At 60.7% G+C, this 26,138-nt stretch overlaps 2 protein-coding genes across 2 annotated transcripts; one reads left to right on the plus strand and one right to left on the minus strand.

Annotated features, from left to right (window-relative positions):
- The first annotated feature begins 3,252 nt into the window (after nucleotides 1-3,252).
- LOC140193219 (polyhomeotic-like protein 1) lies at nucleotides 3,253-8,466 on the plus strand. The gene is made up of 4 exons (XM_072250615.1): nucleotides 3,253-3,388; nucleotides 3,686-3,839; nucleotides 6,575-6,779; nucleotides 8,217-8,466. Exons 1-4 carry the CDS (start codon nucleotides 3,300-3,302, stop codon nucleotides 8,369-8,371), a joined length of 603 nt encoding a protein of 200 aa, XP_072106716.1. The 5' UTR covers nucleotides 3,253-3,299; the 3' UTR covers nucleotides 8,372-8,466.
- Nucleotides 8,467-8,589: 123 nt separating this feature from the next.
- On the minus strand, nucleotides 8,590-22,722 carry LOC140193218 (cation-dependent mannose-6-phosphate receptor-like). Its single transcript, XM_072250613.1, has 6 exons — nucleotides 22,449-22,722; nucleotides 19,856-20,087; nucleotides 18,089-18,328; nucleotides 13,897-14,027; nucleotides 11,151-11,277; nucleotides 8,590-8,838 (listed from the first exon to the last, which is right to left on the minus strand). The coding sequence occupies exons 1-6, from the start codon at nucleotides 22,712-22,714 to the stop codon at nucleotides 8,704-8,706; spliced, it is 1,131 nt and encodes a 376-aa protein (XP_072106714.1). The 5' UTR covers nucleotides 22,715-22,722; the 3' UTR covers nucleotides 8,590-8,703.
- Nucleotides 22,723-26,138: the final 3,416 nt, after the last annotated feature.

Raw genomic sequence — 26,138 nt, forward strand, 5'->3', positions numbered from 1 at the left:
AGACAAATTATGAACAGTCAGTCAGTCAGTCTCTCTCTGACTCTGTCTCTCTCTCTCTCTCTCTCTCCCTCTCTCCCTTCCTCTCTCTCCCTCTCTCCCTCCCTCTCCCTCTCTCAAGCTGTTGGTGCTGTACAGCTCTCTCTGTCCCACAGCCGGGGTTCTTAGAGGCACGGTCCATAATGAAAAGAACTTAAGGTTCCATCACAGTGTGGACCCCCACCCGGCCTCACCCCAAACCCCCCCTGCCCTCTCTCTCCCTGACCCGGGGACCGCCCAGAGGCCAGGTACACACACCCAGCCTCCTCCCCCAAGCACCAGCCCCCTCCCTTCTGGGGCCTGAGGGAGGGTGGGCAGGTTCCACCGGCTTCATGGGTGTGTGAATCAGTGTGTAGTGGTGCGTGCGTGCAAGACCGTAAGATATAGGAGCAGAATCAGGCCACTCAGCCCATCGAGTCTGCCCCGCCATTCCAACATGGCTGATTTGTTATCCCTCTCAAACTCCACTGTCCTGCCTTTGACGCCCCGACCGACCACTTCAAACACACCCAGTGACACGGACGCCACACATTTCGCCACCCTCTGGGGTGAGGAATTCCTCCCCGTCTCCGTTCTAACCGGGCGCCCCTCTGTTCCGAGGCAGTGCCCTCTCCCCACCCACTCTGTCAAGGTACATGTCCACAGATCCCTGAAAGTTGCCTCACAGGTGGATAGGGTAGTTAAGAAAGCTTATGGGGTGTTAGCTTTCATAAGTCGAGGGATAGAGTTTAAGAGTCGTGAGGTAATGAAGCAGCTCTATAAAACTCTGGTTAGGCCACACTTGGAGTATTGTGTCCAGTTCTGGTCACCTCACTATAGGAAGGATGTGGAAGCATTGGAAAGGGTCCAGAGGAAATTTACCAGGATGCTGCCTGGTTTAGAAAGTATGCATTATGATCAGAGATTAAGGGAGCTAGGGCTTTACTCTTTGGAGAGAAGGAGGATGAGAGGAGACATGATAGAGGTGTACAAGATAATAAGAGGAATAGATAGAGTGGATAGCCAGCGCCTCTTCCCCAGGGCACCACTGCTCAATACAAGAGGACATGGCTTTAAGGTAAGGGGTGGGAAGTTGAAGGGGGATATTAGAGGAAGGTTTTTTACTCAGAGAGTGGTTGGTGCGTGGAATGCACTGCCTGAGTCAGTGGTGGAGGCAGATACACTAGTGAAGTTTAAGAGACTACTAGACAGGTATATGGAGGAATTTAAGGTGGGGGGTTATCTGGGAGGCAGGGTTTGAGGGTCGGCACAACATTGTGGGCCGAAGGGCCTGTACAGTGATGTACTATTCTATGTTCTTTCGATTAGCTCTCCCTCCCCCCCCCCCCCCGACCTCCCACCCAACCATCTAAACTCCAGCGAGTACAGGTGGCCGGTGGGGTGAAGGTCCGTCCCTTACCAGAGAAAGTGTGAGGGTCTCCTTTCCTCCGCCGGCCTGCGGCCTAGCTCCCCCCCCACCGATCGGGATCACGAGAAGCCGCGGGAGCGGGCGGCGGATGGTGGTACGATCACACGGCCCGGTTCTGCGACCTCTGGCGCCAGGCAGAGGATCTCTGAAGGGCATCGATAGCGGCTGGGGAGGGGTCACCCACCTTGTGAGGACACGCAGCCCAGACGCTGGCAAAATGTCAAAAGGCCACGACGTTCCTGGTCGTAATGACGATCAGAGCCGTCAAACCTGCCCCATATCATGACTCCTTTCTCCCCGGGATCTCGTGAACCGTCTCTGGATCGACAAGGGGCTGAGGGTACTCCATGTGAGGCCTCACCAGTGCTCTGTAAAGCCTCAACATTACATCCTTGCTTTTATATTCCAGTCCCCCGCAAATGAATGATAACATACATTTGCCTTCCTCACCACTGACTCTACCTGCAAATTAACCTTCAGGGAATGTTGCACAAGCACTCCCACGTCCCTTTGCCCCTCAGATTTTTAAAAGTTTTGTGTGTGTGTGTGTCTGTCTGTCTGTCCATACACTGACTATGAAGGAATCTTCGCTCCATCCCTTTTCTGTTACCTTAACTCCCCGTTCATTCAGCTGATCGGTCTGATGGGGGGCAGGAGACGGGGGTCCCGGTGGGTCTGACGGGAGACGGGGTCCCGGTGGGTCTGACGTGAGTGGGAGACGGGGTCCCGATGGGTCTGACGGAAGACAGGGTCCCGGTGGGTCTGACGGGAGACGGGGTCCCGGTGGGTCTGACGGGAGACGGGGTCCCGGTGGGTCTGACGGGAGACGGGGTCCCGGTGGGTCTGACGGGAGACGGGGTCCCGGTGGGTCTGACGGAAGACGGGGTTCCGGTGGGTCTGACGGGGGCGGGAGACGGGGTCCCGGTGGGTCTGACGGGAGACGGGGTCCCGGTGGGTCTGACGGGAGACGGGGTCCCGGTGGGTCTGACGGGAGACGGGGTTCCGGTGGGTCTGACGGGGGCGGGAGACGGGGTCCCGGTGGGTCTGACGGGGGCGGGAGACGGCGGTCCCGGTGGGTCTGACGGGAGACGGGGTCCCGGTGGGTCTGACGGGAGACGGGGTCCTGGTGGGTCTGACGGGAGACGGGGTCCCGGTGGGTCTGACGGGGGCGGGAGACGGGGTCCCGGTGGGTCTGACGGAAGACGGGGTCCCGGTGGGTCTGGCGGGAGACGGGGTCCCGGTGGGTCTGACGGGAGACGGGGTCCAGGTGGGTCTGACGGGAGACGGGGTCCCGGTGGGTCTGACGGGAGACGGGGTCCTGGTGGGTCTGACGGGAGACGGGGTCCCGGTGGGTCTGACGGGGGCGGGAGACGGGGTCCCGGTGGGTCTGACGGGAGTCGGGGTCCCGGTGGGTCTGACGGGAGACGGGGTCCCGGTGGGTCTGATGGGAGACGGGGTCCCGGTGGGTCTGACGGGAGCGAGAGACGGGGTCCCGGTGGGTCTGACGGGTGACGGGGTCCCGGTGGGTTTGACGGGAGACAGTGTCCCGGTGGGTCTGACGGGTGACGGGGTCCCGGTGGGTCTGACGGGAGACGGGGTCCTGGTGTGAGAGGGGAACCGGTTAAAGTGTGAGTAGTTTTGACTTGGATATGTTGCCAATATCTGGTGAAGTCTCTCCCCCTCCACTCCCCTCCATCTCACCCGCATCCTGAATTTCCCCCCCTCCCTCTTCACCACCTGACCCCAGCCCTCAACCTCTGATCGCCCGTGACTGCAGTGGAGGGTGCGCACCCTGACCCCTGACCTTGACCCCACTGACTGAACCGGTGTTGCAGGGTCGGAGGTCGGCGCCGAGATGCTCCGGTGCGAGTTCTGCAGGTGCCTGGAACCGGCGGACAAGTTCAAGAGGTCAAAACGTTTCTGTTCCATGGCCTGTGCCAAGAGGTGAGGGGTCAGGGGTCAGGGGGCAGTGCTCAACGATCCTCTCCCTCTTTCTCTGCCCCCGCGTTGTCTGTGTTCCCTCTGCCTTCCCGTCGGAATGTATCCGCTGTCCCGCGATTCCACGCCGGTCTCCCGTCTGACTGTGTTTCCCAACCCGCTGCCCGTCTCCCGGTCTGGATGTCTCCTTCGCTTGTCTCCCGGCCTCACCCTGTCTCCCCGTCTGTCTGTATCCCTCCGCCCGTCTCTTCGCTCTTGACTGTTCTCTGGCCTCCCCTGGTCGGACTGTGCCCGGTCCCGCAGGTACAACGTGAGCTGTCGGAAGGGCGTGCGCCGTTTCACGGTCGAACGGGTGGACCCCATGCCCAAGGAGGCAGTGACTCGCCTGGCCCGCAGATCGTCGCGACGGGAGAGCGGCGACGCCCTGCGCAGCCCCCTGCACAAGCGGCTCGCCAAGGTAACACGGCACCCGTCTCCGTCCCGACCCCCGTCTGCCCGTCCCCACCCCATCCTCCCGTCCCCACCCCGTCCTCCCATCCCGACCCCCGTCCTCCCATCCCGACCCCCGTCCTACCGTCCCCGTCCCCACCCCGTCCTCCCGTCCCCGTCCCCACCCCGTCCTCCCGTCCCCACCCCGTCCTCCCGTCCCGACCCCCGTCCCCCCGTCTCCGTCCCGACCCCCGTCCGCCCGTCCCCGTCCCCACCCCGTCCTCCTGTCCCGACCCCCGTCCTCCCATCCCCCTCTCCGTCCCCACCCCGTCCTCCCGTCCTCCTCTCCATCCCGACCCCCGTCCCCCATCCACCTCTCCGTCCCCACCCCCGTCCTCCCATCCCCCTCTCCGTCCCCACCCCGTCCTCCCGTCCTCTCGTCCTCCTCTCCATCCCGACCCCCATCCCCATCCACCTCTCCGTCCCCACCCCCGTCCTCCCATCCCCCTTTCCGTCCCCACCCCGTCCTCCCGTCCCGACCCCCGTCCCCGTCTCCGTCCCCACCCCCATCCCCGTCTCCGTCCCGACCCCCGTCCGCCCGTCCCCCTCTCCGTCCCCACCCCGTCCTCCCGTCCCCACCCCGTCCTCCTGTCCCGACCCCGTCCTCCTGTCCTCCTCTCCATCCCGACCCCCGTCCGCCCATCCCCGTCTCCGTCCCGACCCCCATCCTCCCGTCCCCACCCCGTCCTCCTGTCCCGACCCCTGTCCTACCGTCCCCCTCTCCGTCCCCACCCCGTCCTCCTGTCCTCCTCTCCGTCCCCACCCCCGTCCTCCCATCCCCCTCTCCGTCCCCACCCCGTCCTCCCGTCCTCCTCTCCATCCCGACCCCCGTCCCCCGTCCACCTCTCCGTCCCCACCCCCGTCCTCCCATCCCCCTCTCCGTCCTGACCCCCGTCCTCCTGTCCCCACTTCCGTGCCCCTCTCCGTCCCGACCCCCGTCCCCCGTCCACCTCTCCGTCCCCCCATCCTCCTCTCCGTCCCGACCCCCGTCCTCCCGTCCCCACCTCCGTGCCCCTCTCCGACCTGTCCCCCGTCCACCTCTCCGTCCCCACCCCCGTCCTCCCATCCCCCTCTCCGTCCCGACCCCCGTCCCCCGTCCCCCTCTCCGTCCCGACCCCGTCCCCCGTCCCCCCCTGTCCTCCCATCCACCTCTCCGTCCCGACCCTCGTCCTTCTGTCCCCCCCGTCCTCCCATCCCCCTCTCCGTCCCGACCCCCGTCCTCCCGGCCCCCTCTCTGTCCTCCCATCCCCCCGTCCTCCCATCCCGACCCCTGTCCTACCGTCCCTCTCTCTGTCCCTACCCCGTCCCCCTTCCCGTTCTGACCCCCATCCTCCAGTCCCCACCTGTCCCGTCCCCCTCTCTGTCCCCACCCCGTCCTCCTGTCCCCACCTCCGTGCCCCTCTCCGTCCCGACCCCCGTCCCCCGTCCACCTCTCCCACACCCCCGTCCTCCCATCCACCTCTCTGTCCCGACCTTCGTCCTCCCGTCCCCACCCCGTCATCCTGTCCTCACCCCGTCCTCCTGTCCCCACCTCCGTCCTCCTGACCCCACCTCCGTGCCCCTCTCCGTCCCGACCCCCGACCCCGTCCACCTCTCCGTCCCCACCCCCATCCTCCCATCCACCTCTCCGTCCCGACCCCTGTCCTCCCGTCCCCACCCCGTCCTCCTGTCCCCAATTCCGTGCCCCTCTCCGTCCCAACCACCGTCTCCCGTCCCCACCCCCGTTCTCCCATCCACCTCTCCGTCCCGACCCTCATCCTCCCGTCCCCCCCGTCCTCCCATCCACCTCTCCATCCCGACCCTCGTCCTCCCATCCCCACCCCGTCCTCCTGTCCGCACCTCCGTGCCCCTCTCCGTCCCGACCCCAGTCCTCGCCTCTGTCCCGTCCCCCTCTCTGTCCCCACCCCCGTCCTCCCATCCTCCTCTCCGTCCCGACCCCTGTCCTCCCGTCCCCCTCTCCGTCCTCCCATCCCCCTCTCCGTCCTCCCATCCCCTCTCTGTCCTGACCCCCGTCCCCCCATCCCCCTGTCCCCCTCTCCGTCTCCCTCTCCATCCCCACCCTCGTTCCCTGAAAGTGGGGTCACGGGTAGACGGGGACCCCGGGGAGCGTTGTGGAACAGAGGGACCCAGGGGTACAGGGACACGGTTCCCTGAAAGTGGAGTCACAGGTAGACAGGGACCCCGGGGAGCGTTGTGGAACAGAGCGACCCAGGGGTACGGGGACACGGTTCCCTGAAAGTGGGGTCACAGGTAGACGGGACCCCGGGGAGTGTTGTGGAACAGGGGGACCCAGGGGTACGGGGACAGGGTTCCCTGAAAGTGGGGTCACAGGTAGACGGGACGGTGAAGAAGGCGTTCGACACGCTGGCCTTCATCAGTCAGGACACTGAGTACGGGAGTCGGGGGGGGGGGGGGTCACGTCCCAGTCGTACGAGACGTCGGCGAGGCCGCGCTGGGAGTACGGTGTTCGGTTTCGGTCGCCCCGCTGTAGGCCTCGGAAGCTTCCGCCGGTGTAATTGGTGTCGAACCGCTGTGGCGTGGGAGGGAACTGGGGGCCTGGGACTCAGCCTGAGAACGGAGACGGGGAGGAAATCGTTCGGCAGCGAGAGGCGGGAGGTGAACGCGTGGGTCCCGTCGCCTGCGGAAGGCCGTGGATCCGTGCTGTGTGATATGACCTCCCCTCTGTCTCTCCCCGGCTGGCAGGGGCTGGAAGACACGGGCCGGACCAGCGATCTCGGCGGCTTCGAGGACTCGACCGCGCCCAGGCAGCCAGCGGCCCTCGAGAGGGACCTGGGCGCAGGCGGGGGCCCGGGGTCCGAGCTGCCGGGGGCCGGGGCAGGCCTGGCTACCGGGAACCCGGCCCTGTGGACCGTCCAGCAGGTCCACGACTTCATCTCCTCCCTCCCAGGTGAGATCCCTCGCCGAGCCGAGCCGACCGGGCAGGAGATCCCTCACCCTGCCGAGGCTCCCTCGCGAGTGAGGTGTGTGTGTGTCCCCCGGGGTGAGTGTGACCGTCCCGTCTCCCCCCACCCCCTGACGGTGTGTGTGTCCCCCACGGAGTGAGTGTGACCGTCCCGTCTCCCCCCACCCCCTGACGGTGTGTGTGTCTCCCCCACGGGGTGAGTGTGAACGTCTCTGTCGCCCCCCCCACCCCCTGACGCTGTGCGTGTGACCGTCCTGCCTCTGTCTCTCTCCCCACCCCCTGACGCTGTGTGTGTGACCGTCCCGTCTCTGTCTGTCTCCCCACCCCCCGACGCTGCATGTCTCTCCCGCAGGGTGTGTGTGACCGTCCCGTCTCTGTCTCTCTCCCCACCCCCCGACACTGTGTGTGTGACCGTCCCGTCTCTGTCTCTCTCCCCACCCCCTGACGCTGCGTGTCTCTCCCGTACGGTGTGTGTGACCGTCCCGTCTCTGTCTCTCTCCCCACCCCGACACTGCGTGAGTCTCTCCCGTACGGTGTGACCGTCCCGTCTCTCTCCCCACTCCCTGACGCTGTGTGTCTCTCCCGCAGGGTGCGTGTGACCGTCCCGTCTCTCTCCCCACCCCCTGACGCTGTGCGTGTGACTGTCCCGTCTCTGTCTCTCTCCCCACCCCCCGACGCTGCGTGTCTCTTCCGCAGGGTGGGTGTGACCATCCCGTCTCTGTCTCTCTCCCCACCCCCTGACGCTGTGTGTGTGACCGTCCCGTCTCTGTCTCTCTCCCCACCCCCTGACGCTGTGCGTGTGACCGTCCTGCCTCTGTCTCTCTCCCCACCCCGACGCTGTGTGTGTGACCGTCCCGTCTCTGTCTCTCTCCCCACCCCCTGACGCTGTGGGTGTGACCATCCCGTCTCTGTCTCTCTCCCCACCCCCTGACGCTGTGTGTGTGACCGTCCCGTCTCTGTCTCTCTCCCCACCCCCTGACGCTGCGTCTCTCTCCCGCAGGGTGGGTGTGACCATCCCGTCTCTGTCTCTCTCCCCACCCCCTGACGCTGTGTGTGTGACCGTCCCGTCTCTGTCTCTCTCCCCACCCCCTGACGCTGCGTGTCTCTCCCGTACGGTGTGTGTGACCGTCCCGTCTCTGTCTCTCTCCCCACCCCGACACTGCGTGAGTCTCTCCCGTACGGTGTGACCGTCCCGTCTCTCTCCCCACTCCCTGACGCTGTGTGTCTCTCCCGCAGGGTGCGTGTGACCGTCCCGTCTCTCTCCCCACCCCCCGACGCTGCGTGTCTCTCCCGCAGGGTGCGTGTGACCGTCCCGTCTCTCTCCCCACCCCCCGACGCTGCGTGTCTCTTCCGCAGGGTGGGTGTGACCATCCCGTCTCTGTCTCTCTCCCCACCCCCTGACGCTGCGTCTCTCTCCCGCAGGGTGCGAGGAGCTGGCGGCTGAGTTCCGGCTGCAGGAGATCGACGGCCAGGCCCTGCTCCTGCTGAAGGAGGAACATTTGATGACCACCATGAACATCAAGCTGGGCCCCGCGCTGAAAATCTGTGCCCGAATCAACCTGCTGAAGGAGGTGTAGAGCGGGGACAAGGGCTGGGGCAGAGAGCCAGACCGGCCAGACGCTGGGGAGGGCGGCTCGAGCGAGAGAGTGCGGGGGCGTCTGGAGAGACGAGGGGGGGGCCTGCCCCGCTCTCGGGGGTGTGGGGGGAGTCAGACGCGCCTGTCGGCGTGGAATAAAGATTCAAAGCTGCACCGTTGGCGTCTGTGCTGATTGGCGAGCGAGACGGCGAGGCGGGCAGGAGGCCAGACGGCTTTTATTAAAAGACCCAGAACGCGTGACAGAGAACGCGAGGCCCCCCCCACCCCACCGAACCGCGTTGCAGAGATTGACGGATCCGAGCCCACACGGTCTCACATCGGCAACAGGTGCTCATCCCGGTCCTCCTCCTCCTCCTCCTCCGCCGCACCCAGGGGCTGTGAGCCCACACCCCGATACGAGGGGGGCGGCGAGCGGGACCTCGAGCGGAAGACGAAGTCGCAGCCGTCCTGGGGGTGGGGAAACGGAGGCCGGTCAGCGAGAGAGAGAGAGAGACAGAACACACTCGAGAACCCTTCTCTCAGTTCCGCCCCGTTTGGAGCAGTACAAGATGGCACAGTACAGGCCCTTCGGCCCACAATGCTGTGCTAACCCGCTCCAGGATCCATCTAAACCTCCCCACCTCCGAAACCCTCCATCGTCTCCCCATCCCAGAGTCTCTGAAATGTCCGGAATGTACCTGCCTCCACCAGCACCCCTGACAGGGTGTTCCACACACCCACCACTCTCTGTGTAAAACCAAAAATCACCCCCTATACTTTCATCCAATCACCAAGAAATTATCACTCCTCGTGTTAGCCATTTCCACCCTCCCTCGGGAAAAAGTCTCTGGCCGTCACCTCTTATCATCTTGTACACCTCTATCAGGTCACCTCTCTTCCTCCTTCGCTCCAAAGAGAAAAGGGCAAGCTCGCTCAACCTCTCCTCATAAAACACCCTCTCTAATCCAGGCAGCATCCTGGTGAATCTCCTCTGCACCCTCTCTAATCCAGGCAGCATCCTAGTGAATCTCCTCTGCACCCTCTCTAATCCAGGCAGCATCCTGGTGAGTCTCCTCCACACCCTCTCTAATCCAGGCAGCATCCCGGTGAATCTCCTCTGCACCCTCTCTAATCCAGGCAGCATCCTGCTGAATCTCCTCTGCACCCTCTCTAATCCAGGCTGCATCCCGGTGAATCTCCTCTGCACCCTCTCTAATCCAGGCAGCATCCTGGTGAATCTCCTCTGCACCCTCTCTAATCCAGGCAGCATCCTGGTGAATCTCCTCTGCACCCTCTCTAATCCAGGCAGCATCCTGGTGAATCTCCTCTGCACCCTCTCTAATCCGGGCAGCGTTCTGGTGAATCTCCTCTGGACCCTCTCTAATCCAGGCAGCATCCTAGTGAATCTCCTCTGCACCCTCTCTAATCCAGGCAGCGTCCCGGTGAATATCCTCTGCACCCTCTCTAATCCAGGCAGCGTCCCGGTGAATCTCCTCTGCACCCTCTCTAATCCAGGCAGCGTCCCGGTGAATCTCCTCTGCACCCTCTCTAATCCAGGCAGCGTCCCGGTGAATCTCCTCTGCACCCTCTCTAATCCAGGCAGCGTCCCGGTGAATCTCCTCTGCACCCTCTCTAATCCAGGCAGCGTCCCGGTGAATCTCCTCTGCACCCTCTCTAATCCAGGCAGCGTCCCGGTGAATCTCCTCTGCACCCTCTCTAATCCAGGCAGCACCCTGGTGAATCTCTTCTGCACCCTCTCTAATCCAGGCTGCATCCTGGTGAATCTCCTCTGCACCCTCTCTAATCCAGGCAGCATCCCGGTGAATCTCCTCTGCACCCTCTCTAATCCAGGCAGCACCCTGGTGAATCTCTTCTGCACCCTCTCTAATCCAGGCTGCATCCTGGTGAATCTCCTCTGCACCCTCTCTAATCCAGGCTGCATCCTGGTGAATCTCCTCTGCACCCTCTCTAATCCAGACAGCATCCTGGTGAATCTCCTCTGCACCCTCTCTAATCCAGGCAGCACCCTGGTGAATCTCTTCTGCACCCTCTCTAATCCAGGCTGCATCCTGGTGAATCTCCTCTGCACCCTCTCTAATCCAGGCTGCATCCTGGTGAATCTCCTCTGCACCCTCTCTAATCCAGACAGCATCCCGGTGAATCTCCTCTGCACCCTCTCTAATCCAGGCAGCATCCTGGTGAATCTCCTCTGCACCCTCTCTAATCCAGACAGCATCCTGGTGAATCTCCTCTGCACCCTCTCTAATCCAGGCAGCATCCTGGTGAATCTCCTCTGCACCCTCTCTAATCCAGACAGCATCCTGGTGAATCTCCTCTGCACCCTCACTAAAGCTCCCACCTCCTTCCTACAATGAGGTGACCAGAACCGTACGCAATACCCCAAGTGCGAGTCTAACCACGGTTTTAAAGAGCTGCACTGTTACCCAGCAGCTGGAACATGGGCCTTTTCCGTTAATTATCCACGCCAAGGACATCTCACGCCCTCTTCCAGTCTCCCAGGCCCTTCTTCTCCTTCCCGGTGACCTTGTGACTTCCCGGTGCCCCGTATGATCCTCGCTTCCTTAAACCTGAAGTAAAGTCCTTTCTTCCTCGTTCCATATTGTTTTATTCCCCCACTCTCTGTCCCTTTTAATCCCCCACTGTCCACACCACCACACCCCTTCTATCCCCAATCTCTCTCCCCCGTCGTTCTCCCCAATCTCTCTCTCGCACAGAGAGTGTCCCATTCACCCACCCGCCGCGGGTCGCGCTGACCTCACCGCCGTCAAGTTGCCAACCTCCTGCCAGAAGGAGTGGTTGGGGAACTGGTCCATGCCTTTGGCCTTCAGCACCAGCCGCTGGTACAGGAAGCCGCCCAGGAGGTAGATGGAGAGCAGCGTGACGAACCTGCGGTGAGGGGGGGGGGGGGGCGAGAGTCAGTGTGGGGAGAGGCCCCTCTCACTCCCGTTGCCCCCTGCACTCCCCTTACCCTCTACCGTAGACACCATTCGTTCTCTCCCTCCTCCCTCTCCGACACACCATTCCCCTCTCTCCCCATCCTCCCCCCGCGACCCACCATTCCCTAGACACCACAACACTACAGCACAGTACAGGCCCTTCGCCCCCTCGATGCTGTGCTGACCCACACCCCCTGATATCTCCCCCTGAACCTCCCTGTCTTAACTTTGTACATATGCCCTCTGGTGTTTGCTATTCGTGCCCTGGGAAACAGGTACTGGCTATCCACCCTATCTATGCCTCTCACAATCTTGTAGACCTCTATCAAGTCCCCTCTCATCCTTCTACGCTCCAAAGAGAAAAGTCCCAGCTCTGCTAACCTTGCCTCATGAGACTTGTTTCCCAATCCAGGCAACATCCTGGTGAATCTTCTCTGCACCCTCTCCACAGCTTCCACATCCTTCCTGTAATGAGGTGACCAGAACTGAACACAGTAACTCCAAGTGTGGTCTCAGCAGAGATTTGTAGAGTTGCAACATGTCCTCTCTACTCTTGAACTCAGTCCCCCTATTAATGAAGCCTAGCATCCCATTGGCCTTCTTAATTATCCTATCAACCTGTGCAGCGACCTTGAGGGATGTATGGATTTGAACCCCAAGATCCCCCTGTTCGTCCACACTCTTAAGTAACCGACCATTAACCCTGTACTCAGCCCTCTGGTTTGTCCTTCCAAAATGTATCACCTCACACTTCTCCGGACTGAACTCCATCTGCCACTCTTCTGTCCAACCCTGCATCCTGTCTATATCCTCTTGTAACCTTCGACAACCTACAGCTCCATCCACAACTCCTCCAATCTTCGTGTCGTCCGCAAACTTACCCATCCTTCCGCCTCTTCATCCAGGTCATTTATAAAAATCACAAAGAACTGGGGTCCCAGGACAGATCCTTGCGGCACTCCACTAGTCACCGACCTCCAGGCAGAATACTTTCCTTCCACTACCACCCTCTGCTTTCTTCCTGTAAACCAATTTTTTATCCAAACAGCCAAGGTTCCACTGATCCCATCCCTTATGACTTTCTGGATGAGTCTCTCATGGGGGACCTTGTCAAATGCCTTGCTAAAATCCATGTAGACCACATCTACTGCCCTACCCTCACCAATTTCTTTTGTTACCTCTTCAAAAAACTCAATTAGGCTCGCAAGGCACGACCTTCCCTTCACAAAGCCATGTTGACTATCCTTGAGTAGACTGTACTTCTCCAAATGCTTGTACATCCTATCCTTAAGAATCCTTTCCAATAGTTTGCAGGCCACCGACGTAAGGCTCATAGGTCTATAGTTCCCAGGATTCTCCCCATTACCTTTTTTAAACAAGGGATCTACATTTGCCATTCTCCAATCCTCCGGCACCTACCCTGCAGCCAAAGAGGATTCAAAGGTCATAACTACTGCTCCAGCGATCTCTTCTCTCACTTCCCATGGCAACCTGGGGTAGATCATGTCCAGCTCTGGGGACTTATCAACCTTGATGCTTTTAAGAAGATCCAACACTACTTCTTCCTTAATCTGCACATTGTCCAGCACACAGGCCTGTTCTATTTCGACCTCACCCTGATCAAGGTCCTTTTCACTTGTGAATACTGAAGCAAAGTATTCATTTAGGACTCCCCAACCTTCTCCACCTCCAGGCACATGTTGTCTTCTTTATCCTTTAGCGGCCCCACCTTCGTTCTTGTCATCCTTCTGTTCCTCACATACGCATAGAACGCCTTGGGGTTCTCCTTAATCCTACATGCCAAGGCCTTCTCATACCCCCTTCAAGCTCTCCTAAGTCCCTTCTTGAGCTCCTTCCTGCTTCCTGCATCTTATATCTAACATATGCTTCCTTCTTCCTCTTGACGAGTTGCCTCACTTGTTTTGTCAGCCACGGTTCCCTTTTCCTACCATTTTTTCCTTGTCTCAGTGGGACAAACCTGTCCTGAACCCAGCACAAATGGTCCCTAAACTTCCTCCACATCGCTTCTGTGCTTTCACCCTTGAACAACTGTTCCCCTCTCTCTCCTCTCTGACCCACCATCCCCCTCTCTCTTGCCCCTCTCAGACCCACCATTCACCTCATCATCTTGTACACCTCTATCAGGTCACCTCTCATCCTCCGTCACTCCAAGGAGAAAAGGCCGAGTTCACTCAACCTATTCTCATCAGGCATGCTCCCCAATCCAGGCAACATCCTTGTAAATCTCCTCTGCACCCTTTCTATAGTTTCCACATCCTTCCTGTAGTGAGGTGACCAGAACTGAGCACAGTACTCCAAGTGGGGTCTGACCAGGGTCCAATATAGCTGCAACATTACCTCTCGGCTCCTAAACCCAATCCCACGGTTGATGGAGGCCAATGCAGCGTATGCCTTCTTAACCACAGAGTCAACCTGCACAGCAGCTTTCAGTGTCCTATGGACTTGGACCCCAAGATCCCCCTGATCCTCCACACTGCCAAGAGTCTCCCCAGTAATCCGATGCTGCGTTTCCCGGACTCCCCCTCCCTCCCCGTCCCCCGGGACTCACAGGATCAGCAGCACAGATCCGGTGCTGAGCTTTTTGACGTTCCTGGGACAGGCCACGCTGCTGTCCATCTCGAACAGGTAAAAGCAGTCAGAGACCTTCTCCCTCTGCTCCAGGGTCACCGCGAATCTGCCCTGTGGGGGTGGTGAGCGAGAGAGAGAGACAGTGCCAGTGAACAAGAGGTGCAGGAGTCGGCCCTTCGAGCCAGCACCGCCATTCACTGTGATCATGGCTGATCATCCACAATCAGTATCCAGTTCCTGCCTTATCCCCATAACCTTTGATTCCACTATCTTTAAGAGCTCTATCCATCTCTTTCTTGAAAGCATCCAGAGACTTGGCCTCCACAGCCTTCTGGGGCAGAGCATTCCATATATCCACCACTCTCTGGGTGAAAAAGTTTTTCCTCAACTCCGTTCTAAATGGCCTAGCCCTAATTCTTAAACTGTGGCCTCTGGTTCTGGACTCACCCATCAGCGGGAACATGCTTCCTGCCTGCAGCGTGTCCAATCCCTTAATAATCTTACATGTTTCAATAAGATCCTCTCTCAGCCTTCTAAATTCCAGAGTATACAAGCCCAGTCGCTCCAATCTTTCGACATATGACAGTCCCGCCATCCCGGGAATTAACCTTGTGAACCTACGCTGCAATCCCTCAATAGCAAGAATGTCCTTCCTCAAATTTGGAGACCAAAACTGCACACAGTACTCCAGGTGTGGTCCCACCAGGGCCGTGTACAGCTACAGAAGGACTTCTTTGCTCTTATACTCAATTCCCCTTGTTATGAAGGCCAGCATGACATTAGCTTTCTTCACTGCCTGCTGTACTTGCATGCTTCCTTTCAGTGAACAGGGTGGGTGTGGTTCGGGGGATGAGGAGTGAGATCTCGGTCCACCCCCCCACCTTCCCGGCGAGCCCACCCAGGAATGCCACCTCCCAGAGGGGGGGACCATCAGCCAAGGGCGAGGATAGTGTCGGAGGACAGCTGATCAGAATTGGGGTTATTATCACCGGCGTGGGACGTGAAATTTGTCAACGTAGCAAGAGCAGTTCAATGCAATACATTAACTGGATGGCAGGTCTTTCATATGAAGAAAGACTGGATGAACTGGGCTTATACTCGCTGGAATTTAGAAGATTGACGGGGGATCTGATTGAAACGTATAAAATCCTAAAGGGATTGGACAGGCTAGATGCAGGAAGATTGTTCCCGATGTTGGGGAAGTCCAGAACGAGGGGTCACAGTTTGAGGATAAAGGGGAAGCCTTTTAGGACTGAGATGAGGAAAAACTTCTTCACACAGAGAGTGGTGAATCTGTGGAATTCTCTGCCACAGGAAACAGTTGAGGCCAGTTCATTGGCTATATTTAAGAGGGAGTTAGATATGGCCCTTGTGGCTAAAGGGATCAGGAGGTACGGAGGGAAGGCTGGTACAGGGTTCTGAGTTGGATGATCAGCCATGATCATACTGAATGGCGGTGCAGGCTTGAAGGGCCAAATGGTCTTCTCCTGCACCTATTTTCTATGTTTCTAACTAGCAGAGAAAAAAAAATAAAAGAATTAATCAATAAAGAAGAAAACAGTAATTAAGAACCGTGCAAAAAAAGGAAATAATATATATTTAAGAACTCAGCTGCTGTTCACGGTTTCAAAGTCCATTTAGGAATCGGACGGCAGAGGGGAAGAGGCTGTTCCTGAATCACTGAGTGTGTGCCTTCAGGCTTCTGTACCCCCTCTCTGATGGTAACAGTGAGAAAAGGGCATGTCCTGGGTGCTGGGGATCCTTAATAATGGACGCTGCCTTTCTGAGACACCGCTCCCTGAAGATGTCCTGGGTACTTTGTAGGCTGGTGCCCAAGATGGAGCTGACTAGATTTACAACCTTCTGCAGCTTCTCTCGGCCCTGTGCAGTAGCCCCTCCATACCAGACAGTGATGCAGCCTGTCAGAATGCTCCCCACGGGACAACTACAGAAGTTTTTGAGTGTATTTGTTGACGTGCCAAATCTCTTCAAACTCCTAATGAAGTATAGCCGCTGTCTCGTCTTCCTTTTAACTACATCGATATGTTGGGACCAGGTCAGATCCTCAGAGAGCTTGACACAAACCCCCACCCCGGACTTTACTAGGGAGCATGGAGACCCGTCCAGGAACGCCAGAAGCCGAGGGTGGTGGGGGTCCCGATATCCACCCCCCACCCTCCTGGGGAACACACAGGCCCCACCCCCAGGAACATAGGCCCTCCGGGAGCGGGGGGGAGGAGATGACGACCATTCTCACCCCGAGCTCGCTCTGCCGGTCCACCACTCCAACACCAAACTAATCCTTCCCTCCTCCTTAGCCCTCCATTTCTCCATCACCCATCTGCCTATCCCAGAGTCTCTGAAATGTCCCTAATGTACCTGCCTTCACCAGCACCCCTGACAGGGCGTTCCACACACACACACCACTCTCTGTGTAAAAAACCTACCTCTCTAATCCAGACAGCATCCCGGTGAATCTCCTCTGCACCCTCTCTAATCCAGGCAGCGTCCCGGTGAATCTCCTCTGCACCCTCTCTAATCCAGGCAGCATCCCAGTGAACCTCCTCTGCACCCTCTCTAATCCAGGCAGCGTCCCAGTGAATCTCCTCTGCACCCTCTCTAATCCAGGCAGCATCCTGGTGAATCTCCTCTGCACCCTCTCGAATCCAGGCAGCATCCTGGTGAATCTCCTCCTCACCCTCTCTAATCCAGGCAGCATCCTGGTGAATCTCCTCTGCACCCTCTCTAATCCAGGCAGCATCCTGGTGAATCTCCTCTGCACCCTCTCTAATCCAGACAGCGTCCTGGTGAATCTCCTCTGCACCCTCTCTAATCCAGACAGCATCCTGGTGAATCTCCTCTGCACCCTCTCTAATGCAGGCAGCATCCTGGTCAATCTCCTCTGCACCCTCTCTAATCCAGGCAGCGTCCTGGTGAATCTCTTCTGCACCCTCTCTAATCCAGACAGCATCCCGGTGAATCTCCTCTGCACCCTCTCTAATCCAGACAGCATCCCGGTGAATCTCCTCTGCACCCTCTCTAATCCAGGCAGCATCCCGGTGAATCTCCTCTGCACCCTCTCTAATCCAGGCAGCATCCTGGTGAATCTCCTCTGCGGCGAATCTCCTCTGCACCCTGTATAATCCAGGCAGCATCCTGGTGAATCTCCTCTGCACCCTCTCTAATCCAGGCACATCCTGGTGAATCTCCTCTGCACCCTCTCTAATCCAGGCAACACCCTGGTCAATCTCCCCTGCACCCTCTCTAATCCAGGCAGCATCCTGGTGAATCTCCTCTGCACCCTCTCTAATCCAGGCAGCACCCTGGTCAATCTCCCCTGCACCCTCTCTAATCCAGGCAGCATCCTGGTGAATCTCCTCTGCACCCTCTCTAATCCAGGCAGCATCCTGGTGAATCTCCTCTGCACCCTCTCTAATCCAGGCAGCATCCTGGTGAATCTCCTCTGCACCCTCTCTAATCCAGGCAGCATCCTGGTGGATCTCCTCTGCACCCTCTCTAATCCAGGCAGCATCCTGGTGAATCTCCTCTGCACCCTCTCTAATCCAGACAGCATCCTGGTGAATCCCCTCTGCACCCTCTCCAATCCAGGCAGCATCCTGGTGAATCTCCTCTGCACCCTCTCTAATCCAGGCAGCATCCTGGTGAATCTCCTCTGCACCCTCTCTAATCTAGACAGCATCCTGGTGAATCCCCTCTGCACCCTCTCTAATCCAGGCAGCATCCTGGTGAATCTCCTCTGCACCCTCTCTAATCCAGGCAGCATACTGGTGAATCTCCTCTGCACCCTCTCTAATCCAGGCAGCATCCTGGTGAATCTCCTCTGCGCACACTCTAATCCCTACTCACATGAGGCGACCAGAACTGAACGCAATACGCCACATGTGTGTCTGAGCAAGGTTTGAAAGAGCCGCGACATTCTCACGTCCGTCTCGGACTCAGTCCCCCGACTACCCTACGCCTTCCTCCCCACCCCGTCAGCTCTGAGGGGCAGATCGATTGACGTGGTCCCCCAGTTCCCTCTGTGCTGAGGACGCCGGTGGGCTGCCCCATCTGGGACGAGGGCATGCGCGAGGAGGCGTTCAGTATCAGACGCCCAGGGTGGGTCAGCATCGTCCTGGCTGGAACGACAGGGACACGGGCAAGACACTCACCGAGACGACACCTGGTTCGCAGGAGATCATCAACAGGACCTTCCGCCGCTCCCCCTGGCAGTGAGTCTTGTAGGGGTCACCGTCGCCGAACAACAGCAAGATCCAGTCACCTGAGCAGGTAGGGCACGAGTCAGGGAGGCAAGCTGGGACAGAGCAAATCTCCCTCCACACCTTCCCATCACACACTCCCGGGGTCAGAGACACAGTGAATCTCCCTCCGCACCGTCCCATCACACACTCCCGGGGTCAGACACAGAGTGAATCTCCCTCCACACCGTCCCATCACACACTCCCGGGGTCAGACACAGAGTGAATCTCCTTCCACACCGTCCCATCACACACTCCCGGGGTCAGACACAGAGTGAATCTCCCTCCACACCGTCCCATCACACACCCCCGAGGTCAGACACAGAGTGAATCTCCCTCCGCACCGTCCCATCACACACTCCTCGGGTCAGACGCTGAGTGAATCTCCCTCCGCACCGTCCCATCACACACCCCCGAGGTCAGACACAGAGTGAATCTCCCTCCGCACCGTCCCATCACACACTCCCCGGGTCAGACGCTGAGTGAATCTCCCTCCGCACACTCCCGGGGTCAGACACAGAGTGAATCTCCCTCCGCACCGTCCCATCACACACTCCCGGGGTCAGACACAGAGCGAATCTCCCTCCACACTTTCCCATCACACACTCCCGGGGTCAGACACAGAGTGAATCTCCCTCCACACCGTCCCATCACACACTCCCGGGGTCAGACACAGAGTGAATCTCCATCCCCACCGTCCCATCACACACTCCCGGGGTCAGACACAGAGTGAATCTCCTTCCGCACCGTCCCATCACACACTCCCGGGGTCAGACACAGAGTGAATCTCCCTCCGCACCGTCCCATCACACACTCCCGGGGTCAGACACAGAGTGAATCTCCCTCCGCACCGTCCCATCACACACTCCCGGGGTCAGACACAGAGTGAATCTCCCTCCACACCGTCCCGTCACACACTCGCGGGGTCAGACACAAAGTGAATCTCCCTCCGCACCGTCCCGTCACACACTCCCGGGGTCAGACACAGAGTGAATCTCCCTCCGCACCGTCCCGTCACACACTCCCGGGGTCAGACTCAGAGTGAATCTCCCTCCGCACCGTCCCATCACACACTCCCGGGGTCAGACACAGAGTGAATCTCCCTCCGCACCGTCCCATCACACACTCCCGGGGTCAGACACAGAGTGAATGTCCCTCCACACCGTCCCATCACACACTCCCGGGGTCAGACACAGAGTGAATCTCCCTCCGCACCGTCCCATCACACACTCCCGGGGTCAGACTCAGAGTGAATCTCCCTCCGCACCGTCCCATCACACACTCCCGGGGTCAGACACAGAGTGAATCTCCCTCCGCACCGTCCCATCACACACTCCCGGGGTCAGACACAGAGTGAATCTCCCTCCACACCGTCCCATCACACACTCCCGGGGTCAGACACAGAGTGAATCTCCCTCCGCACCGTCCCATCACACACTCCCGGGGTCAGACACAGAGTGAATCTCCCTCCACACCGTCCCATCACACACTCCCGGGGTCAGACACAGAGTGAATCTCCCTCCGCACCGTCCCATCACACACTCCCGGGGTCAGACACAGAGTGAATCTCCCTCCGCACCGTGTAATCACACACTCCCGGGGTCAGACACAGAGTGAATCTCGCTCCGCACCGTCCCATCACACACTCCCGGGGTCAGACACAGAGTGAATCTCCCTCCACACCGTCCCATCACACACTCCCGGGGTCAGACACAGAGTGAATCTCCCTCCACACTCACTACCGCCGATGAGTTGGGTGGCGTTGATACGGCCGATGACCTTGGTGGTGTTGACTTTATTGTCGATCTGGACCGCGCCGGCGGTGGGGTCTCCAGGCAGGATGCTGGCACACAGCTGGAACCTGTAGGTGTACGACTCCTTGGTCGTGGCATTCTCAGTGGTCACTGAAAAGCTGAGGGGGAGACGGACCGCCGGAGAGATTGATCAACGACGGCCGAACCAGTTCCCGGAGAGCTGCCCTTCTCCCCCAGACCACCCCCCTCAGTCCCCTTCCCCCACTCCCAATCAGACCCCTCCACTCCCACTCCCTCCCCTCCCTCCCCTCACCCTCCCCCTCAGGCCCCTCCCCCTCCCTCCCCTCCCCCTCAGGCCCCTCCCCCTCCCTCCCCTCACCCTCAGGCCCCCTCCCACTCCTCACCCTCCCTCCCCTCACCCTCCATGCCCTCACCCCCAGTCCCCTTCCCTCTCTCCATCAGGCCCACTCCCTCCCCTCACCCCCAGGCCCCCTCCCTCTCCCTCCCCTCCCCCTCAGGCCCCTCCCCCTCCCTCCCCGCACCCCCAGGCCCCCTCCCCCTCCCGCCCCTCAACCTCAGGCCCCCTCCCCCACCCTCCCCTCACCCCCAGGCCCCCTCCCTCTCCCTCCCCTCCCCCTCCCTCTCCCTCACCCCCAGCCACCTCCCTCTCCCTCACCCCCAGCCACCTCCCTCTCCCTCCACTCACCCCCAGCCACCTCCCTCTCCCTCCCCTCACCCCCAGCCACCTCCCACTCCCTCCCCGCACCCCCAGGCCCCCTCCCCCTCCCTCCCCTCACCCTCAGGCCCCTCCCTCTCCCTCCCCTCACCCTCAGGCCCCTCCCTCTCCCTCCCCTCACCCCCAGCCACCTCCCTCTCCCTCACACCCAGCCACCTCCCTCTCCCTCCACTCACCCCTAGCCACCTCCCTTTCTCCATCAGGCCCACTCCCTCCCCTCCCCCTCAGGCCCCTTCCCCTCCGTGCCCTCACCCTCAGGCCCCCTCCCACTCCCTCCCCTCCCCCACCCTCCCCTCCCCCTCCCTCCCCTCACCCCCAGGCCCCCTCCCTCTCCCTCCCCTCCCCCTCAGGCCCCTTCCCCTCCATGCCCTCCCCCTCCCTCTCCTCACCCTCAGGCCCCTCCCCCTCCTCACCCTCACCCTCAGGCCCCCTCCCACTCCCTCCCCTCACCCCCAGCCACCTCCGTCTCTCCATCAGGCCCACTCCCTCCCCTCCCCCTCAGGCCCCTTCCCCTCCATGCCCTCCCTCTCCTCACCCTCAGGCCCCTCCCCCTCCTCCCCCTCAGGCCCCTCCCCCTCCTCACCCTCACCCTCAGGCCCCCTCCCACTCCCTCCCCTCACCCCCAGCCACCTCCGTCTCTCCATCAGGCCCACTCCCTCCCCCCCCCCTCAGGCCCCTCACCCTCCGTGCCCTCACCCTCAGGCCCCTCCCTCTCCCTCCCCTCATTCCCCTCCACTCCACCGATGTCCTCAGTCCCCTCACCCTCATGCCCCTCCCCTCCCTCCCCCAACCCTCAGACCCCTCCCTCTCCCTCTCCTCATCCTCATCCCCTCCCACTCCATCCCCTCACCCTCAGGCCCCTCCCTCACCCTCCCCTCACCCCCAGCTCCCTCCCTCTCCATTCCCTCAGCCCCAGCCCCCTCCCTCTCCATCCCCTCACCCCCAGTCCCTCCCTCTCCCTCCCCTCATTCCCCTCCACTCCCCCAATGCCCTCAGCCCCCTCACCCTCATGCCCCTCCCCTCCCTCCCCCAACCCTCAGACCCTCCCTCTCCTCCCTCTCCCTCCCCTCACCCCCAGCCCCCTCCCTCCCCTCATTCCCCTCCACTCCCCCAATGCCCTCAGCCCCCTCACACTCATGCCCCCCTCACCCTCAGCTCCTCCCTCTCCCTCCCCTCACCCTCATTCCCTCCCCTCACTCTCATGCCCCTCCCTCCCCTCACTCTCATTCCACTCCCCTCCCTTCCCTCACCCTCAGCTCCTCCCTCTCCCTCCCCTCACCCCCTCCCCTCACTCTCATTCCACTCCCCTCCCTTCCCTCACCCTCAGGCCCCTCCCTCTCCCTCCCCCTCCGTGCCCTCACCCCCAGCCCCCTCCCTCTCCCCTCACTCCCAGTCCCCTCCCCTCACCCTCAGGCCCCTCCCCCTCCCTCCCCCAACCCTCAGACCCCTCCCCCTCCTCACCCTCATCCCCTCCCTCCACCCTCATCCCCTCCCACTCCCTCCCCTCACCCTCAGCCTCATGCCCCTCCCCCTCCCTTCCCTCTCCTCCCCCCCCTCAGGCCCCTCCCTCTCCCTCCCCTCCCCCTCCCTCTGCCCTCACTCCCAGCCCCCTCCCCTCACCCTCAGGCCCCTCCCTCATGCCCCTCCCCCTCCCTTCCCTCACCCCTCCCCCTCCCTCCCCTCACCCCTCCCCCCTCACCCTCCCTCCCCCCAGCTCCCTCACCTCCCCTCCCTCAGGCCCCTCCCGTCACGCTCCCCACTCTCCCCCCGCCCCGGCCGGTACCTCTTTCCCCGGAGGGGCCGCAGCCGCTCCAGCAGCACTCGCTCTATCGCCGACTCGGCCGCGCCGTCGCCCAGCAGGTCGCAGTCGCCGGAGGGAGGCGCGGAGCGCGCCGCCGAGCCGGGGCCGGGGGCGAGGCTGAGGGCGGCGGCCAGCAGCGGCAGCAGGCGTGGGGCGAGCGGCGGGGCCATGGCACCGGCAGCCCCCCGGCTCCAGCAGGCCTCTCTTCCGGCTCTGACCGGATGCGGAAGTGCCCGCGCCCCGCCCATTCCGGAAGCGCCGCCCCGATCAGAACCCGCCTCTCTCCCGTCCGCCCCGCCCCCTGAGGGAGGGGCCGGCTGCCAGTGAATCGAAGTTAGCGAGCTCTCTTACCTCACTTCCGCCCCTCTCTCCCTACCCCTTGCTGACAAAGCTTGGTTCAGCGCCGTCACTTCCGCCCCACTACACTGCCCTCTACCGCCACCCACGCTGCCGATTGTCACTTCCGCGCCGAGCCGACCTGTGCCCCGCCGTTCTCTAGCCCTATTTCCGCCCCGCTCCGACGTCGGCGGACTCTCAGGCCCCTCCACCACTCGGCGTGCTGCGTCACATCCGGTGGCGGGCCCTCAGTGAAGGACGAGTGGGTAAAGAGAGGGAGGAGAGGGATTTGGAGTGAGAGGCTGAGGGATGGAGGATGAGGGGGAGGAATGGAGGGTGAGGGGGAGGAATGGAGGGTGGGAGGCTGAGGGATGGAGGATGAGGGGGAGAATGGAGGGTGGGAGGCTGAGGGATGGAGGATGAGGGGGAGGAATGGAGGGTGGGAGACTGAGGGATGGAGTATGAGGGGGAGGAATGGAGGGTGAGGGGGAGGAATGGAGGGTGGGAGGCTGAGGGATGGAGGGTGAGGGGGAGGAATGGAGGGTGGGAGGCTGAGGGATGGAGGGTGAGGGCAGGAATGGAGGGTGAGGGGGAGGAATGGAGGGTGGGAGGCTGAGGGATGGAGAGTGAGGGGGAGGAATGGAGGGTGGGAGGCTGAGGGATGGAGGATGAGGGGAGGAATGGAGGGTGGGAGGCTGAGGGATGGAGGTGAGGGGAGGAATGAGGGTGAGGGGGGAGGAATGGAGGGTGGGAGGCTGAGGGATGGAGAGTGAGGGGGAGGAATGGAGGGTGGGAGGCTGAGGGATGGAGGGTGAGGGGGAGGAATGGAGGGTGGGAGGCTGAGGGATGGAGGATGAGGAGGAGGAATGGAGGGTGGGAGGCTGAGGGATGGAGGGTGAGGGGCAGGAATGGAGGGTGAGGGGGAGGAATGGAGGGTGGGAGGCTGAGGGATGGAGAGTGAGGGGGAGGAATGGAGGGTGGGAGGCTGAGGGATGGAGGATGAGGGGGAGGAATGGAGGGTGGGAGGCTGAGGGATGGAGGGTGAGGGGGAGGAATGGAGGGTGGGAGGCTGAGGGATGGAGAGTGAGGGGGAGGAATGGAGGGTGGGAGGCTGAGGGATGGAGGGTGAGGGGGAGGAATGGAGGGTGAGGGGGAGGAATGGAGAGTGGGAGGCTGAGGGATGGAGAGTGAGGGGGAGGAATGGAGGGTGGGAGGCTGAGGGATGGAGAGTGAGGGGGAGGAATGGAGGGTGGGAGGCTGAGGGATGGAGAGTGAGGGGGAGGAATGGAGGGTGGGAGGCTGAGGGATGGAGGGTGAGGGGGAGGAATGGAGGGTGGGAGGCTGAGGGATGGAGGGGGAGGAATGGAGGGTGGGAGGGTGAGGGGGAGGAATGGAGAGTGGGAGGGTGAGGGGGAGGAATGGGGACAGAGTGGGAGTGGGAGGGAAATGGAAGGTGAGGAATGGGATGGAGTGTGAGGTGAGGGAGAGGGTAGGTGAGGGAGGAGAGATAGGGAAGGTGATGGAGGAGGGAGAGGGTAGGTGATGGAGGAAGGAGAGGGAAGGTGATGGAGGAGGGAGAGGGAAGGTGATGGAGGAGGGAGAGGGAAGGTGATGGAGGAGGGAGAGGGAAGGTGAGGGAGAGGGAAGGTGAGGGAGAGGGAAGGTGAGGGAGAGGGTAGGTGAGGGAGGAGGGAGAGGATAGGTGAGGGAGGAGAGATAGGGTAGGTGAGGGAGCAGGGAGAGGGTAGGTGAGGGAGGAGAGATAGGGAAGATGAGGAAGAGGGTAGGTGAGGGAGGAGGGAGAGAGTAGGTGAGGGAGGAAGGAGAGATAGGGAAGGTGAGGGTGGAGGGATAGGGATGGCGTAGGAGGAAGAGGGTAGGTGAGGGAGTAGCGTGAGGGTGGAGGGAGAGGGCAGGTGAGGGAGGAATGGGAGAGGTAAGGGTGAGGGGAAGGAAGTGGGAGGGACAGGCTGGGGGTTGTGGGAAAGAGTTTTTGAGGGAGGGAGAGGGAACGTGGGTGAGTTTGGGAGGAGGAGAGGAGGGTGGACGGTGAGGCGGGGGGAGTCTGGGGGGTCACGTCCCTGCCTGACCCTCTCCTGTGTCCACAGGCGCCATGCTGGCCCTGAGATTGGCATGCAGAACTGCGGCTCAGGGTGAGTCCATTCGCCCGACCTGTCCGTACTGACTCTTACCCCCCCCCCCCCCCCCCATTGACACTACCGCCCGGTTCCCTCTCCGAGCCCATCCCCTCTGCCCGGGAATGTCCCTGTCCGAGTGTCGTTAATGTACCTGCCTCGACCACTTCCCTCCGGCAGCTCCTTCACAGACGGACCACCGTATCCCTCTAAACCTTCCCTATCCGTGTCCCTGTCCGAGTGTCGTACCTGCCTCGACCACACTTCCCCCGGCAGCTCCTTCCACAGACGGACCACCCTCTGGGTGAAAAAGTTGCCCCTCGGGTCTCTATTAAATCTCTCTCCCCCTCTCACCTCAAACCTGTGCCCTCTGGTTGTCGATTCCCGACCCCTGGGGAAAAGACTGTGCACACTCACCCTATCTGTGCCCCTCGTGGTTTTACACACCTCTGTAATGTCACCCCTACGCTCCAAGGAATAAAGTCCCAAACTGTCCGACCTCTCTCCGTAACTCAGTCCCTCGAGTCCCCGCAACATCTTCCTGAATCGTTCCTGCGCCCTCTCTATCTTACTAATCTTCCTGTAACAGAGCGGGCCAAACTTCAGTGAATACTCCAGATCTCATCCAAATTCAACATAAAATCCCAGTTCGAAGATCAGAGTAAAGTTATTATAAAGTACATCTCAGCACCCTGCCATCCAATTTCCTGCGGTCATTCTCAGTAAATCTATAATAGAACCGTTGACCCCAGGCTGCCAAAGGCGACAAACTGCGCAAACAGAAGGAAATAATAATAAATAAATAAACAATAAATATCGAGAACGTGAGATGAAGAGTCTCTGACAGAGAGTCCATAGTTGTGGGAACGGTTCAGCACTGGGGCAAGGGAAGTTGAGGGAAGTTATCCCCTCTGGTTCAGGAGCCTGATGGTTGAGGGGTGATAACTGTCCCTGAACCTGGTGGTGTGGGTCCTGAGGCTCCTGTACCTCCTTCCTGATGGTTGAGGGGTGTTAACTGTCCCTGAACCTGGTGGTGTGGGTCCTGAGGCTCCTGTACCTCCTTCCTGATGGTTGAGGGGTGATAACTGTCCCTGAACCTGGTGGTGTGGGTCCTGAGGCTCCTGTACCTCCTTCCTGATGGTTGAGGGGTGATAACTGTCCCTGAACCTGGTGCTGTGGGTCCTGAGGCTCCTGTACCTCC

The sequence above is a fragment of the Mobula birostris genome, unplaced genomic scaffold (genome assembly GCF_030028105.1).
Source record: "Mobula birostris isolate sMobBir1 unplaced genomic scaffold, sMobBir1.hap1 scaffold_4537, whole genome shotgun sequence".
Lineage (NCBI taxonomy): Eukaryota > Metazoa > Chordata > Chondrichthyes > Myliobatiformes > Myliobatidae > Mobula > Mobula birostris.